General features: G+C 37.7%; 2 protein-coding genes across 2 annotated transcripts; both read right to left on the bottom strand.

Moving 5' to 3' along the window:
• Positions 1-638: 638 nt before the first annotated feature.
• Positions 639-7,009, bottom strand: LOC145215168 (uncharacterized). The gene is made up of 12 exons (XM_080083826.1): positions 6,926-7,009; positions 6,060-6,152; positions 5,613-5,768; positions 4,552-4,674; positions 4,346-4,498; positions 3,974-4,063; positions 3,377-3,493; positions 3,070-3,146; positions 2,917-3,013; positions 2,502-2,598; positions 2,105-2,245; positions 639-2,048 (listed from the first exon to the last, which is right to left on the bottom strand). Exons 2-12 carry the CDS (start codon positions 6,133-6,135, stop codon positions 1,907-1,909), a joined length of 1,269 nt encoding a protein of 422 aa, XP_079939952.1. The 5' UTR covers positions 6,136-6,152; positions 6,926-7,009; the 3' UTR covers positions 639-1,906.
• A 3,396-nt stretch (positions 7,010-10,405) lies between these two features.
• On the bottom strand, positions 10,406-16,538 carry LOC145215463 (uncharacterized). The gene is made up of 10 exons (XM_080084163.1): positions 16,475-16,538; positions 15,616-15,690; positions 14,597-14,749; positions 14,137-14,226; positions 13,353-13,443; positions 13,048-13,123; positions 12,897-12,993; positions 12,556-12,652; positions 10,993-11,133; positions 10,406-10,935 (listed from the first exon to the last, which is right to left on the bottom strand). The coding sequence occupies exons 1-10, from the start codon at positions 16,536-16,538 to the stop codon at positions 10,791-10,793; spliced, it is 1,029 nt and encodes a 342-aa protein (XP_079940289.1). The 3' UTR covers positions 10,406-10,790.
• Between the last annotated feature and the right edge of the window lie 4 nt (positions 16,539-16,542).

Below are 16,542 nucleotides of genomic sequence, written 5' to 3'. Positions count from 1 at the left end.
CCAAAATCCAAACTTACATAATAGCGACTTTATAGATTTGTCACATGAGAGCAATAAAATAGGATTTCGTCATCGTCATATTTTCAGTTCTAGACCCATAATGCTTAAATTCGCCATTTAGAATGTCATGATTTCTATCATTCCTATATCTTTACGGTAAAATCACGTTGCTCACTTCATGTTCGCCTGAGTTTGTAAACACATAACTCAACTTAACCTAATCAATATCTATAAATCAGTTTACCGTATTTTTTCTAAGAACTTTTCAAATTGGACCCCAGTTAATGGATCAATCTAAAATACATAAATATCTCCCTTGCAAGGCGTTATAATTGCTGGACCTATATCAACAAAACGAACTGAAATGCGTTTTTTGCAGTTCTGATCCGACCACAGGTTGAACTTACGCCATAACCAAGCACGTCTTTACTCAACAAACACTACAAATGTTCTTGCATAAGTGGGACTTTAGTTCTACGAATCGGTCTCATTACATCGCTGCGTTTAAGTGCGTTTAGAACTGTAGGCACGTTTATAATGAAAGCAAGGCACACTATGCTACATGCATGGTTATATTTTAAGGTTGGGCCAGATTCCCAGAGCGTATTCACAAGTGATGAACTGAAATGTACTTGGAATTGCTACATACATGCTTGTATTTGGATTGTACCTGGAATGTACTTCGAATTAAGCAAACCAAATGTACATTTCTATCAATTGAGTTTTTAAATATTACCGTCAAACTATGATTTGTCGAGCTGATTCCATTCCTGTATTTTTCAAGAGTTCTACCGATATGGTAATTGTTATACTTCAAGAGTTACACTGTAATTGTGTTAATTGTCGCGCTGTGCTAAAACATACTTTAAACATTTTGTAAACAGAGAAATTGCAATCACCGCGTTTTAAAAGAAAAATAGCAACATTTGTGTACGGTAAGTAAGCTTACATCCACACATTTACAACGATAAAAAGAAACAATAAAATCAGATTTATGTTCTTTACATGAAAGACATTAATCCACAGGTGGATATGTGTGCAAAAAACGCAGCAAACGGTTCTAAACTGGCACAATAGGATAAACAATCGACAAATTCCACACGTTTTTTTCAAAATGATAGTTTACACCAGAGTTGTAAATCGAAACGGGCTTTTAAGGTCAGATTCAGGCTTATGTGTGTTGACAAACAAGCCGGATAAGGGCCTGAATGTTTATTTTTCTGGATTTGCGTTTAAAATGTGGGCTTGTTTTCCAAATCTGAATCACACTGCTGCGAAGATAAAGCGCAGGATTAATATGATAATTGAAGATGCAGCAAAGTGCAGTTGGTTTTGAGTTCAAGAACATTTAAAACATATGTACAAGTTCGGATTGTGTGAAAACGCATCTACAGCGCAAAGAATCCTTCCTATAAGGAGTCAGACTGGAACTTATTTTTATTATTAAGTGATAATTAGGATATTCTGATACATATAAATTGATTTTGATGTAATAAATAATTTGCCGTCAAATGTTCGATTGGAATTTATTGTGTAAGTTCCAGCTACAAAACAAAAATCGCATATCATACATACATAAACACATTCAATTCTCGCCCGTTTTGGATCAACAGCGTAATTGAGTTTTATTTTTCAGCACGATAATGTGACTTTGGTCTATTAGTGCTTTCAACAGACACACAAATATTAAGCGTTTACACATAGAATTGTATTATGGAATTCAGTTGCATCTGAATAAGACTTCTTTGCGTCTTTTGCATGTTTGACTTTAGCGTAATAATATTGCGTTGTTCAATTTAAGTTTTAACTGTTTTTGCCTGACACGTTAAGAAAACAGAAATGTTGCGTCAAACTAACGCCTAACAAAAGTAACAAAATCAGGCTGATTTCAAACATTTAAACCGTGTCAATCGCAATTTATGCTAATTGCGGCAACGTCAAAATAAAATGGTTGCCAATAAGGATGAGAATTCCGATTAAGGTCGGCTTGAGCGCAGTTGTTGTACCACCATCCACCTCCACCTCCATCTACCACCGCACAATTGTTACTGTAAATAACCAAAATCACTCAGCTGAAATTTAATGCAAACGTCAGCATTCTTACTGAGAACGGTCGTTATCTCTGTCATTCGTGGAGAACTGCACCCCTTTCTGATAATCCATCTTATCAATAAGAGTTGATGACGTCATATAGCCGTAAATGGTCAGTCTGTACTTGTCGCTTTCCGAGCCGATTCTAAATAAACTGCAAAACAAATCTTGAGTCGAAGGCTTTTAGAACTTGTAACAAAAATTTTCACAAATATCGACATTGCAAACTTTCTTATCGCCCATTGAATAGTTAACAAATATTTTTTACACATTTAATCACAAACATTTGCAGGTTGTGATATTCCAACTATTTTATCTATGATCAAACGTTCTTAGTTATCCGCTTTAACAATGTTTCCAAATATTAACTAGAGAAGAGAAGCTTTACGGGGTTAGTTATATTTGTTCACCTGTATTCGGCAAATTTCTCTTCCGCGCCGGGGTTTGTCAAATCGAATCGAACTCGGCAGGATTTTGATTGGGTCATCGCGTGAATTTTATCCAAACCTACGTATGCAGAAGTATGTGTTTAAATGAGATTTTTTTTTAAATTCAAAACTTGATGAAAATCTCGGAAAAACGTATATGGGAACACTGTATTTGTGTGCTTTTACCGTTGGTAGCGGTAATAATTTTTCAAGATTTAACACGGTTGGGAAGTATGTAGAAAAATATTCAGGTTTTGCAGTGAGGAATCATGACTCAAACACTCGATTTAGTAAATTCGATTGAGTAATATCCTTTCCAGTGTTGAAACCTATCGGTTTGTGTTTGTGGCCGATTTCTTATATGTAATTGATTTCCGCACAAGAATCAAAAACCAACCCAGCCAAAATTCACCAGACGGATTTCCAAACCCAGTTTTATAATCTTCCCAGGTTCTACGAAAGCTAACACTTCCATCAAAGCGAGTTTGAATCGTCTAAACCGCAATCGTTAGTTTAAGACAATGTGAAGTATAGACTGATGATAACTTACAGTCCATCCTTGTGAACAGAGACTCTTTAACTTTTCGGCAAGTGCAGATTTTTGGTTTCCCGGGGCACAAGGCAATTCTGTCAAAAAGAATAATGTTTAATTGCTACATGAATAGGTGTGAAGAAAATCATGCGACAAAAAACAAATGCCCTTATGGTCTGAAACTTATCCGTGGTCCACAAATCAATGCACCGTACATTTTATTTTTTCAGCATGCAATGCAACTATCACATTTTTCATTCGCTGAATTGATATTGCATGAATGCAAGGTAGAAACACGACAAACCTGGGTCCAAAACTGACTTACCGGTTTCACAGTTCCTTCCGGTGTACTTTTCCGGACACAAGCAGCCATAATCAGCGAGCAAGTCGACGCATGTACCGGTATTTGCACACGGGTTCACGTAGGAGCAAACATCGAAGTCTAAAACAGTAAAACAGAGATGTGCAAGGTTCAGGGGGTCCTTTTTGAAGTGAATATGTGGCCACCAAACAGATGTTATTTTTACATTATAAGTTTGTGCTAGTGAGGAATTATATCATTTTTGTTTTGTATTTTGTTTGTGAGAGAATATTGTTTACAAAATTGAAGTTTTACCACAGCATAACAGTACCACATCAATCGGTTGTTAATTTCATGAATACTGTTTGTGAGAATATAAGCTTGATTGATAAACAACAAAACTTTTGTTTGAAAAAAGGATCGTTTAGGGTTATTTCAATATTGGTAATTTATTTGGTCCCCTGATTCAATCCAGTTGTAAACCATTTGTGTGGTCTTGGTAATATAAACTAAAATGCTAATTGATGCTTGGAGCATTTGCGTCACCAGTATAACCATATTTAAAGGCTTTAACATTGTCGTTGTCTACAGCTTATTGCAAAACGTTACAAAATGTTTTACCATCAAAAGAAAACCAGTCGGTGTTGCTCGTGTTTGTGCCGTTGTATGCCTTTGCCTTCATCGCATAGATGACAACCTTGCCACCAGCATCTGTGAAAAGAAATTGTTTGTGAAAGGACTTCATATTACTAAAACATGTTTTCGCGAGCGAATTTCACATCTACTTTTTTATTGAACAAAAAACGCAGCCTCGTATTCCTAAAAAATGCTTTTCTCAAGTGATTTACCAAACCACATAGTTTTTGTATCAAGTCGTGGAAGCAACAAACAGACAACCCAAGAGCAATCAAGCTTGCAGGCAATCGTTTTTGCTTGAAAATAAAAAACTTTTACTGCACCTACATCTTCGTACAGTTTCAACATTCCACGAACCTGAAATCGTTCCTCGCTTTTTTGCAGCAGCGCAGACAGAGCTGTTAGTAAAATATTTTCCACTCGTGTACATGTAGGAAGCACCGGTGCATTTTGCCGGACAGTAGACATGGGTGATCGGTAATTCGCAGTCGCCAGTTGTTGTGCAGGTCACTGACACAATTTTAAGGTAATAAAAACACTATGTCAGTTTAACATATTCTTACTTGAAAATGTGTAAGAGTATTTCCCCGCAGAGCAGGTTTGAGTTTGAACGCCATTTTTTTGTTTTCCATACAAATGAGCTCCTTGGCCCGGATTGCGAAAAACCTGAACAAGTCCACCGGAATCTAGAGTAATGTTTTTTTTTACATGGTGCTTCTTATAAAACAGGGGTGGGCAAACTACGGCCCGCGGGCCGCATGCGGCCCGCCAAATGTTTCCGAGTAACGCTGAATAGTACTATGAGCACAGGCGCAGAGTTTTAAAAATACCGGGGGTGTGACTTGCCGATACCAATATCATGTGCAGTATCTGTACCCGCACGATCAGTTTTTTATAAGGTTTGGTTTGGGTGACCGCAAAGTAGTTTTAAGAGACCGCAAGTGTTTCATTTAAATACCAAAAAATAGCCATTTCCAAATTTTGGGAAACCGCTGGAGAAATTAAACACCTTAAAAAATTCAGCCTTTGTTGCAACAAACCCTTGTTTTTAAAAAAAAAACAATTAGCCTACAATTGTAGCGTTTCAACCACTGTTTGTACAATCATGAACAAACGTATTTGCATAAAGCTGAAAATATACTATGTAATAATTTTGCGCAGGGGTGCACAACCTGCGGCCGCAATCTATTTTGCTAAATATTTTGATTTTCAAACTGCTGAAACAGATTTCGTGGGACTGGAAAAAAGATTACCAATCTAGTAACCATATGCGCCAGGCTTTTTATCCGCTTATTATGTGCAAACAATGCGAAAAAACGGGCACTGCAATCGTCACAATACAGTTTATGACGTCATAAACAGTTAGCTCTGTTCAGCTAAACTTGTGCACAAGTTAGAAATTGTTAATTAGAGCATCTTCGGCGACTTTAAATGGTATATATATGATACAAACCTTATTCTTTACATCAGTTGTTTTAAAACAAAACAACAAGCAAGCAATTGGCGGCCGTTGGTGAAATACCATGCGGCCCGATAAGTCTATAAACTTTTGAATGCGGCCCTTGCACTGAAAAGTTTGCCCACCCCTGTTATAAAACGACAACAGGCATTTGGTTTCACTCACTATCAATCTGTTGGTCGTGCATTGCTGCAAGACATATCGGGCCGCTTGTGTAGACCCCATTTCCACACAACGACAGATTTTCTTCCCAGCAATTGGCCGGGCAAATCACGCTCGTGATCGAGTGCTTCAAGTCAGAAAACTGTGTCTTGCACGTCACTTAAGCAATACTTTTAGTTTAAATTCGTTGTACATTTTTTGTGTAGGTCATGTTAGGCGCAATGCATTCGCCCAGAAAGTAGTACTGACTATAAATGAATTTTTGAAACAGTATTTTAAAAGTTGATATATGTGATACATTTGCGATGGGACTCTTAGCGGTTCGTCTATCCAGTAGCAATTGTTTTGTCAGGACGTCGAACCGTTATTCCTTAATTTACGACTGATTGTAAACAATGCAAATATAAAACAATACAGTTAAGTCATCAGTTGGTAATGTCATTACGTTACCTGACTGTCCCAATGACACAGCGATGAAGTCAAATAAGAAAGTCAGCACCAAGCCACTAGCTTTCGGTGAAATCATTGCCCTCCACGTGTAGTCTATAATCAGATGTTTATCTCTTTACTCGAGTCCAGTGTAACGCAAACCAAATCAAAATATTTTGCCGCAATACTTTTGGTTGGTATACTTTAAACAAAAACAGACTAGTACTAAGAACGCTAATTCCACATTTGTTAATAGCACTGCAAACATCTCATGTAAACGTGTGACGTCTTCACAACAGACCATTTATGGTTAATCCTTCAACAAAAACGACAGTCAAATTCATGCCAACAGAAAATTAAGTGTTTCTATCAAATAAATTCTTCGTGATGTTGTTGTATCAACTACATTATATTTCTATTGGTTAATATAAAATACGCTGAAATATAAACTGACTAAATTAAGCTTTTAGGTTTAATCTGCTTTCTGAGGTGGCTGAACTAATTACTCCTTTTTACAAACTCAAGCAAGTGAAGCGCGATTATCGAAACCATACAAACGATGTCTGAAGTATGTGACCCGCCAATGGTAACAAGCAAAAGGAAGTGCGCAGTTAAATCGTGCTGTATACATGTGTCCGGTGTACAAATTGGACAATTCATTGCACGATGTGATACTTCACGCTAGATCACGTACTTGATGACAAGATGCGATGTTCTCATGTGTTTGTTTAAAAGGTAATTTGCGCAAATTTGAAATTTTGTTAATTGGGCTCGAAAAACTGTTGTAAAAAATTAAGACAAAATTGTGTCCAGAACAAGATTTTTTGCGCTTGTATATATTTACACAGCTTAAGTTGGAAAATAAAGTTATTGTTTTATTGTCTTACTTGCAGGGATAAATTTAGTGGAGATCAGGTCAATGAAAACCGCCGTGAGAATCACGATCGCCGCGTACGCATATAATCTGCGGAAATCTGAAACTTTTATAATTAGGCTCGAAAACTGTAATATAATGTAAAAGTTGTAACTGATTGTTACGGGTTTACAAACAATAACCACAGAATTAAATATATCGTTAACCAAACGGAAATAAAACATCGTTTAGTTACGAGACTCGATCACTCATACCGTACGTGGATCAGAGTAAACGATGTAACTTCGCCATCAAACGTAATATTGTCTCCATGAAATTTGAGATGTCGTCTTAGCAAATGGACAAAGCAAATTTTAGTCGACTGTCATATTCTGCTCCCGTGCAACCCCACGCAATACATCCGTCTATGGACGTCAAAACATCAGGTTTATGTTACATATCATGGACACTAACTTGTTAAAACTTCAGACGAGGGACAAATTTTAAAAAAATGCAAAGTGCAGTTCTTTTTACGTTTAATTTTACTTTTTAAAAGCCATACAAGGAGTTTCAAATTATCTTAGCATCAAAAATGGAGCAATTAGTTTCCTTAGTCGGCGAGACGAAAATACTCCCGCAAAATTTATTCTTACATTTCATAATTTCCCTTTCCCTTTAATACTTGTAAACAAGACTTACATACTTACTTTTACTCTTGCAGTCACTTGGGTGTTTTTAATTGTTTGAAGTTTCCTCTGTAGCTTAATGTTTCTTAAGCGCAAATGGATTTTCTTCGACCATGACGGAATGCGAGACAAACTTTGTAATCGTTTGACCCTTAATCAGTGAAATCCTAAACAGAATCCAATATTTAAAAAACTTGACAATGTAGGCAGCACATCTTGTTGGTAACATAAAACTTCCTTAAGCCTACTTGATAATCGAAGTGAAACAACAGATTCTTGGTTTATTATGATAAATGTAATAACTAATACTGTCACCAACAAGGAGATTAAAATGTCTTTCACCCTGGGATATCTTGATGAATGCACGACAATAAGCAAATATGAATGCAAGTCATTTTGGGACATCCCTGAAGCTCTTCGATGACAACAATGGTGTTCCAGTATCAATTTTAAAACAAGTGGACAACATACCAAACACATCAACGACACAATTTTTTGGTAAACTAAAAGTACTTACAAATTGCATGGTGGTTTCAGCACGTTATGTCTGTGGTTGATTGGCCACCTTGCAAAATCGAGCAAAGTGCTTCCTCCCACAACACTTTAAACATCGCTTCCCCAAGGCAGGTAACGCTCTGCCGGTTTGTTGCAACGGGCAGAATCTGCAAACTCGAGGCGCCCTTAATTGATCACCACGTGGTTTGAATTAAAAAAACGTCCGAGGCAAACCGCTGAATAATTCTGTCATTTAGGACAAGACTACTTCATCCGTAACGCACACATTTTAATAGATATCGTAATGATTACATCTTGTTCATTCAAAAGCTCTTCAAAAGAAACAGACAGTTGATGCATTTTAGCAAACGACAAAAACTGCATTAAAAGTCATGTTTTAATCACATGTAGCCTACAGGCCTTTCTGTTTCTTGTTGAAGCTTTTTTTGGCAGCAAATTTTAGAAAATCTGATCAAATATATTTAGAATAATCCCAGTTTTGTAAGACCTCTCCATTCCATGATTTAAGGCGTGAAAAACGCTTTACATTTATTTACACACTATATATCTGTTCTGACCTTCTGACACTAAAAAATATCCCAAAACACAAACTTCCCAACCCTTCAAAAGGTCACCTGCACTGAATGCCATGCACAAGGCTGTTTGATTGAGTGATATTACAGCGCAGGGGAGACACCTACCGACCACATAAAATACAATTTCCGCGTAAAATACATACATTGTAGGCTAAAATGAGATAATTTTAACGTTTCATTATTACAAAAAAAAAAATAAAAAAAAAACGCCAAGGTACCATGGCGAAAGATGCTTGTATCTTATGACAAATATCTAGCTTGTGTAATAGACTTCAACCACTTGATTTTACTCATAGGGTTGCACGCCTAATTTGATTGGTTTGTTCAATCGTATACCATAGTACTTTAGTACAGTGAGCTTAACTAAACTGTAAACAAATCCGTTTACATTTAGTCATTGGTCGATTGAAACAGTGTAAATATATTAGATTGGGATGTGTGACTGGACCACTGAGTTTGTAATCCAACAGGTCGCAACGATAATTCTCTAGGTTATAATTTGTGTTGTGGTATAAGCTCAGAATAGACTTATGAGATGTCCAAAATGCATACTTACCTAAAAGCTACTTAATGTATTTGTTACATAATTTGGTCACCATTCATATTCTTCTGCGTTTTGTAACCATAATATCCCAACCAACCTAAAACAATCTCCAAGGATCAATTTACCGTATTTTTTCTCAGAAAGCAATCTTGTTAATGGCACCCATCTGACGACTGGGGTTCCGACCGGTTCCGGGCTTGTACTTTCAAGCTGGGCTCGAATTTTGCAATTCTGATCCGAACACAAGTTGAACTTACGTCTTAACCAAGCACGACTTTACTCAACAAACACCACAAATGTTCTTGTATAAGTGAGACTTTAGTTCCACGAATCAGTCTCATTACATCCCTGTGTTTAAGAGGCGTTTGTTTGAACTGTAAACACGTTCATAATGAAAACAAGGCACACTGCACACTACATGCATGGTGGTATTTCTTGTTGGGTCAGATTCCTCAGAGCGTATTAGTAAATGATTTACAGGAATGTATTTTAAATTGAGCAAACCAAATGTACGTTTCTGTCGATTGAGTTTTGGGTGGTATATGAAACTATTATTTGTTGAGCTGATTTCATCCCTTTATTTTCCTTGTGGTAATTATGTTAGTTGTCGACTTGTGATTAAACCCAATTTTAACAGCTTGTAAACGGAGAAATTGCAATCACCGTGTTTTAAAAGAAAAGAGCAATATTTGTGAACGGTAAGTACATCACCACATGCACAACGACAAAATGACACAATAAAAAAGTTTTATGTTCTTTACATGAAAGACTTTCATCCATAAGTTGATATATTGGCAGTGACACAGCAAAAGTTGCAAAGCTGACATTTTAAGAAAAGCAATCGACAAAATCCACACGGGTTTTTATTAAAATGATAGTTTACACCAGAGTTGTAAAGGGACAGAACAGGTTTAGGCTTACGTTTGTTGATAAACCAGCCGGATAAGGGCCTGAATTTTTATTATTCTACATTTGCGCTTAAAATGTGGACTTATTTGCAAATCTGGATCACACTGCGAAAATAAAGCGCAGGATCCACTTAATAATTGAAGATGCAGCAATGTGCATTTTGTTTTAAGCTCAAGAACATTTAAAACATATTTACAAGTTCGTATTTTGTAAAAAGGCATCAACAGCGTAATGGACCTTTCTTAAAAAAGTCAGGCTGGAACATTACGCAATGAGATGTTCGATTTGAAAATAGTGTGTAAGTCTTAACTGCAAAATAAAACAGAAATTCACATATCATACATAAACACAATAAATACTCGCTCGTTTGGGAGCAACAGCGTAATAAAGTTTTTTTTTAAGCACGATCTTGTGACTTTTGTCTATTAGTGCTTTAGGATCAACAGAGACAAAAATATTACGCGTTTACACATAGAATTGAGAAATGGCATTTGCATCTGAGAAGACCTTTTAACTTGTGTTTTTCGCTAATCATTTTAGCGTAATGATAGTTCGTTGTTCAGTTTAGGTTTTAACTGTTTTTGTCCGATACGTTAAGAAAAAATAAACGTTCCGTTAAAAGCTAACAAGAGTAACAAAATCAGGCTGATGTCAAACATTTAAACCGTGTTAATCGCACTTTATGCTTATTGCGGCAACGTCAAACTTTGATGGGTTCCAATAGGCCTGGGGAATCCGATTCAGGTTCGCACGAATGCAGTCGCTGTACCACCATCCAGCACCACCACCAACACCACCAAGCGCACAACTGCTACTGGAAATAACAAAAAATAACTCAGCTGAAATTTAATGCAAACATCAGCATTCTTACGAATAAAGGTCGTTGTCCCTGTCATACGTGGAGAACTGCATCCCGTTATGATAATCCATCAAACCAGGACGAGTTGATGACGTCATATAGCCAGATATGATCATTCTGTAGTTTTCGCTTTCCGAACCGATTTCGAAAAACCTGCAAAAAAGTTAAACTCTGGAGTGGTAAGGCCTTCAAAACGTCTGTGGCGAAAATATTTCACATGTCAGCCGCTGTAAATTTTCTTGTTGATTTGTTTGTATGACACGTTTTTTTTTCTGTTTATGCTATTTGGTGTAAATGTCGCACTTGCGTTTTATATATTTCACTTATGCAAATGACTTTTCACTTATGTTCACCTTTAAATGTATTTCTTACATGTTATATTTTTGAAGTCATCTTTTCTTATTTTTGACCTAATCCCTTATTTCCACCTAAAGCTGTTTTCATTTGGTTTATTTTTATTTGTTAAAGTTGCATGTTTTTTCCACGCACGATTGTCGCTCCCGGATGTACCGGGCAACCTTGTAAAAATGTGTAAGCCGGTGATTAATCAACGGTGATGTTAATGGACGGCCAGTCTTCTTGTGGGCGTCTAGTGTACGGCCGTTTTCTTGACGTTGTTTTTACATGCCGCGGTAGTTTTCAGGTAAAGAGACCTGATTTGTTTACGTTGGTGTGACGTTGTACGTGACATAACTAATAATATAATAAACTGTGAGACGCCCTTTTAGCAAAAGCAGTGTTAGGTGTATCCGGCTTTCGCGGTGAACCGTTATTGTTGGGTTCTGGACCGTTTACTGAATGGGGGAGACAGTCTCGGGGAATAGATCAGATTGGTAGGGCTTATCAGACTAAAACAAGTCGCTAACAGACAGTGCACACTGTTTCGACCTACAAGGTATCATCAGTGCCGCTGGGGACGAGAGAACGGCCGCATTGGCTAGTGTAGCCTTTCAACGGCACCCCAGTTTGCTGGGAGTAACGGGGTAAAAACCCATGCCTCACCTATTCTGTGCGATGCCACAACTGAGCACTGTCTGTAGCTTATCACTTAATGGCTCGATGCTTTTACAATGATACTGTGACACTGAGCCGACTTCACTTTGGTTCTCAAGCAGTTGCTTGGCCATTGTGAGCCAGTTTTCTCTGGGGTGTATGCCCAGTTGTGGCATCGCACAGACTAGGTGAGGCATGGGTTTTTGCCCTGTTACTCTCAGCAAACTGGAGTGCCGTTGAATGGCTACACTATAGTCTATAGAGAGACCTGAGACCTTATAGGTCGAAACAATGTGCATTATCTGCAGCTTATCATTTATTGGCACGATGCTTTTACATAAATTCGGTAACACTTCTGATATTCTTTTTTACAAATTTTGACACTGCAAATAATTAAACTTTCTATTCTCCCATTAAATAATTGGCCAACACGTTTCGAACTTTTGGTCACAAATAGTCCGAAATTGTGATATTGCAACTATTTTATCCACGATTTAACTTACCTTAGGTAGCTGCGTTAACTATATTTACAAACATTACCTAGAGAAGAGAAGTTTTATGGGGTTAGTTACATTTGTTCACCTGTATTCGGCAAATGTCTCTTCCTTGCAGCGGTTTGCTAAATCGAATCGAACTCGACAGGATTTTGATTGGGTCATCGCGTGGATTTTATCTAAACCTGCGTAAGCACAAGCATGTGTTTCAACAAGATTTTTTTAAACTAAAAACTTGATGAAAATCTTGTTTACATAAAAACTGTATATGTGTACTTTTTACAGTTGGTAGCGGTAAGAATTTTTCAAAATTTAGCAGGGTTAGGGAGTGTTTAGAAATTTATTTAGGTATTACAGTGAACAAAAATGGCTAAAAGTTTGTTTTAGTAAACTACATTCCCTCTTTACACACAAGAATTAAAAACAAACCTAGCCAAAATTCCCCAGACGGTTTTCCAAATCCAGTTTTGTAATCTTCCCAGGGTCTTTTAAAGCTAACACTTCCGTCAAAGCGAGTTTGGATCGTCTAAAATACAATCGTTAGTTTAAGGAAGGGTAGAATAGAATGATGATAACTCACAGTCCATCCTTGTGAACTGAGAATCTCTATTTTTTCGCAAGTGAAAATTCTTGACTTTCCGGGGAACAAGGCAATTCTGCAAAATTAATATTCTTAATTACTAAATAGTTGCAACAAAACTTCTGTGGCCAAACACAAATGTCTTTCTAGTCTAAACAAATCCCTGGACTACAAATCACTGGACTACACAGTAAATTTTCCATTTGTTCAATTCATTGCTTGTACTGTATATGAACCAAAAACCAATTGCGCACCATGTAATGTCCTAAATCGACTTACTGGTCTCACATTTCCTTCCCGTGTACTTTTTCGGACACAAGCAGCCATAATCAGCGAGCAAGTCGACGCATGTGCCTTTATTTGCACATGGGTTTACGTAGGAGCAAACGTCAAAATCTATAACAATAAAATTGTTCACCAAAGAGTTTGAAACCGGAGGACTGCTCATTTTCGAGTCGATTTTTCACTTATGTTTGTTTTAAACAGGCTTATTTCGGGGCCGGCTTTACACTGGAACATGTGTATGACATTATTCCGTTCAGTTTACGGGCTAATGAGGACATTGTCTGGTATGAGAGCCACGTTTTTGGTTTGTACTTTTGGGTTCTGGCCGGTCTCACAATTTTTGGATATGCGTTCAATGTGCACCAAGTAACAAAGATTACACTTCTTTTTTTCCGTTTGATTCTCCATTTCGTTCCCGTTCAACTTAAACCATTCCATAACCCTGCTTGAAGTAGGCTCCTGGTTGCAAAACGTTTTAACATTGATGTACATTGTTTTCGGGTATAAACGGAAAAAACTATACCCACAATTATTGACTTGTATCTTCATACTGAACGAGTAACGTCTACAAATTATACTTTAGGTGACAAAAAGTTATTACATATCTATCATACTTGTAAACTCACGATACAGTTTTTTTTTAGGTTATTGCTGTAAATTTTATTTTGCAAAACTAATTTGCTCTGTCCTGTCCTAGCAGTCAAACCAGTATGTTTGCGAACACAATGCTCTTGGCAGAACCAGTTCTATTTAAAGCTTTGAGTCACCAACACTAACGGCCATTAATAAAAGCCCTAAATTTACCATCAAACGAAAACCAGTCGGTGATGGTCGTATTTGTGCCGTTGTACGCCTTCGCCTTCATCGCGTAGATGACAACCTTGCCATCAGCATCTGTGAAAACAAATTCACTTGTGAACAGTGGTTAACTTTTTTGTGTACTTTTGATACAACATGTAAGCAATGTACAACAAAATTGGGATCGTCAAAGGACTAAACTGTTTTAAAAGTAAGCTTAGAAACGACATAACAAAGTCATACATGGTCCCATATAAGACGTTCTCTGCAGTTTACAATTTAGTTCAATTTGGAGACGATAATTTTATTCAATGCATTTTCCTTTGTTGTGCCAGGTAACATTACTGATAAACACGTCTGTGCGACGGAAGCACGCTTGTAGACATATGGGTTCTCTATTCGGAAAACAAAGTTTTGTTGTGTCTACAGTAACGTTTGTATCGTTCGACTCGGTCAGTCCACGAACCTGAAATCGTTCCTCGCTTTTTCGCAGCAGCGCAGACAGAGCTGTTGGTGAAATATTTTCCACTCGTGTACGTGTAGGAAGCACCCTTGCAATTCGCCGGACAGTAGACGTGAGTAATCGGTAATTCGCAGTCGCCAGTTGTTTTGCAAGTCACTGCAGAAAATTGATTTGTTTGTGAAAGCGTTAATCATTTATGCAATGAGAAAAACACCACACAAACGGTATCTAACTTACAAACAACTCTGACACAGGATTCACTGGCAGAACAAAATTTATGATTTTGCACCCATCCCGGTAAACAAACCACAAATTGAAACGTATTTTAATCGTCACACTGATTTTTAAATTTAAGTCGTTGTAGTTTATGGGTTCCAAAAGCCAAACCAGTTTGGTGAGTCGTTCAATTCTAGACAAATATAAAACAGTGTGTCGCGTTGAAGCTAACAAAACGAATTTGGACGACAGGCCGTTTACACAACAAGTGACTTGATAATGATAAAATATATGGGTCGTTTTGGGCTATTTTAGAGGGAGAGGACACAAAGACTTGGGACAGGAATTTTCATCTGTGAACAACTTTGAACGGAACTCATCAGCCAGAATTGGCTTGTACTACAGATTACAGATCTGATGCTTCAAAAAGCTTAACAAACTGGCTGTTAGCAAAACGAATAGAAGTTTATCCCATGCGACTATTATTTCTTCTATTTCCAAGTTCACCTATTTTTATCTAAAGTGATCGTATACGTCTTTAGTCATGCTCTATTCAAAGCGAGAGGTGGGGGTAAATCAATTAAAGATAAGAAACTTTGTTTTAACCGCGTTCGTCTCGACAACTACACAAATACGATGTCAGAAATCGTTGAAACGAAAGAAACCCCAATGAACTAAACAGGGGGACAAAGTTTTTAAACCGGCAAAATTTGGGCTTTACATCTTTTCATATGACTGGAAGAAAAAGCTCTTGCTTGAAAACGTGTAGTCGTATTGTCCCTTTGCACATGTTTGACTCTTCACACCTTGACTCTTTTTGCCGTATCGAGACCCACTTTTTTCTGTTGGGCTGCGAAAAATCGTCACAACTCCACCATCATCTAAAATATACAAGTTTAACCAATGATCGCTGGGTGAGTTTGAAACAGAGTTGCAAGCGGGCCCGAAATTTGAGCCCGAACCCGAAAGTATAAGCCCGAAGCCCGGCCCAAACCCGAAACGTTTTTGCAAAGCCCGTTTAGGCCCGAAATTTGATTGACAGACAAAGGGGTAAACAATACGTTTTAGAGGAAAGTGGGCATTAGGTCAAAGCTGGATAATTATTTCTTAGCTGAGTGATTTTATTTAAAAAACAGTGGCGGACACGGAACGTTACGTCAGGCCCGTTTTAAGCCCGTTTTCTCACAAATACCTAAGCCCGAACCCGGCCCGAACCCGGCCCGAACCCGGCCCGAACCCGGCCCGAACCCGGCCCGAACCCGGCCCGAACCCGGCCCGAACCCGGCCCGAACCCGGCCCGAACCCGGCTTGACATTCTGGCCTGGCTAAAAAAAAATTTGGTTTGTTTTTTTGTTGTTGTTTTTTTGAAAAAAAAACTACCATCCCTCAAAAAGAAGTACCTCAAATAATTGGCAAGAATATAAGCTTCGAAACCTAATGTTTATGCCGTGTAAAAGTCAGTAATTTTACAGAGGAGTTATAAGCACAAAAAACTGCTTTCGTTGTTTTAATCGGCGCATTGCCAGTAAACTAGATGTAAATCAATAATTTTACTTTTAGGCGATTGTAAATGACTTAAATTGGCCATAGTAAACGAGTTATACTTTATATATTTATCATTGTATGCTTCCCGCTAATACAAAACCACCTTTTTTTGCCACATACATTTCAAATCAATTTGGGCGTGGTTAGCAGGGACATATAGGTACAAGCCAATTCGTTCAGACATCCTG

This window comes from Phallusia mammillata, chromosome 2 (genome assembly GCF_965637545.1).
Source record: "Phallusia mammillata chromosome 2, kaPhaMamm4.hap1.1, whole genome shotgun sequence".
Lineage (NCBI taxonomy): Eukaryota > Metazoa > Chordata > Ascidiacea > Phlebobranchia > Ascidiidae > Phallusia > Phallusia mammillata.
This window is presented reverse-complemented; position numbering and strand designations above follow the sequence as displayed.

Coding starts and splice junctions, on each gene's coding strand:
- LOC145215168 (XM_080083826.1), bottom strand. CDS start 6,135: ATGATTTCACCGAAAGCTAGTGGCTTGGTGCTGACTTTCTTATTTGAC. Junction 4,675..5,612: donor GCACGACCAACAGATTGATA/GTGAGTGAAACC, acceptor ACATTACTCTAG/ATTCCGGTGGACTTGTTCAG. Junction 2,049..2,104: donor AGAGATAACGACCGTTCTCA/GTAAGAATGCTG, acceptor GGTTATTTACAG/TAACAATTGTGCGGTGGTAG.
- LOC145215463 (XM_080084163.1), bottom strand. CDS start 16,538: ATGTCTGAACGAATTGGCTTGTACCTATATGTCCCTGCTAACCACGCC. Junction 14,227..14,596: donor AAAGCGAGGAACGATTTCAG/GTTCGTGGACTG, acceptor TTGTTTTCACAG/ATGCTGATGGCAAGGTTGTC. Junction 13,444..14,136: donor CGACTGGTTTTCGTTTGATG/GTAAATTTAGGG, acceptor TTATTGTTATAG/ATTTTGACGTTTGCTCCTAC.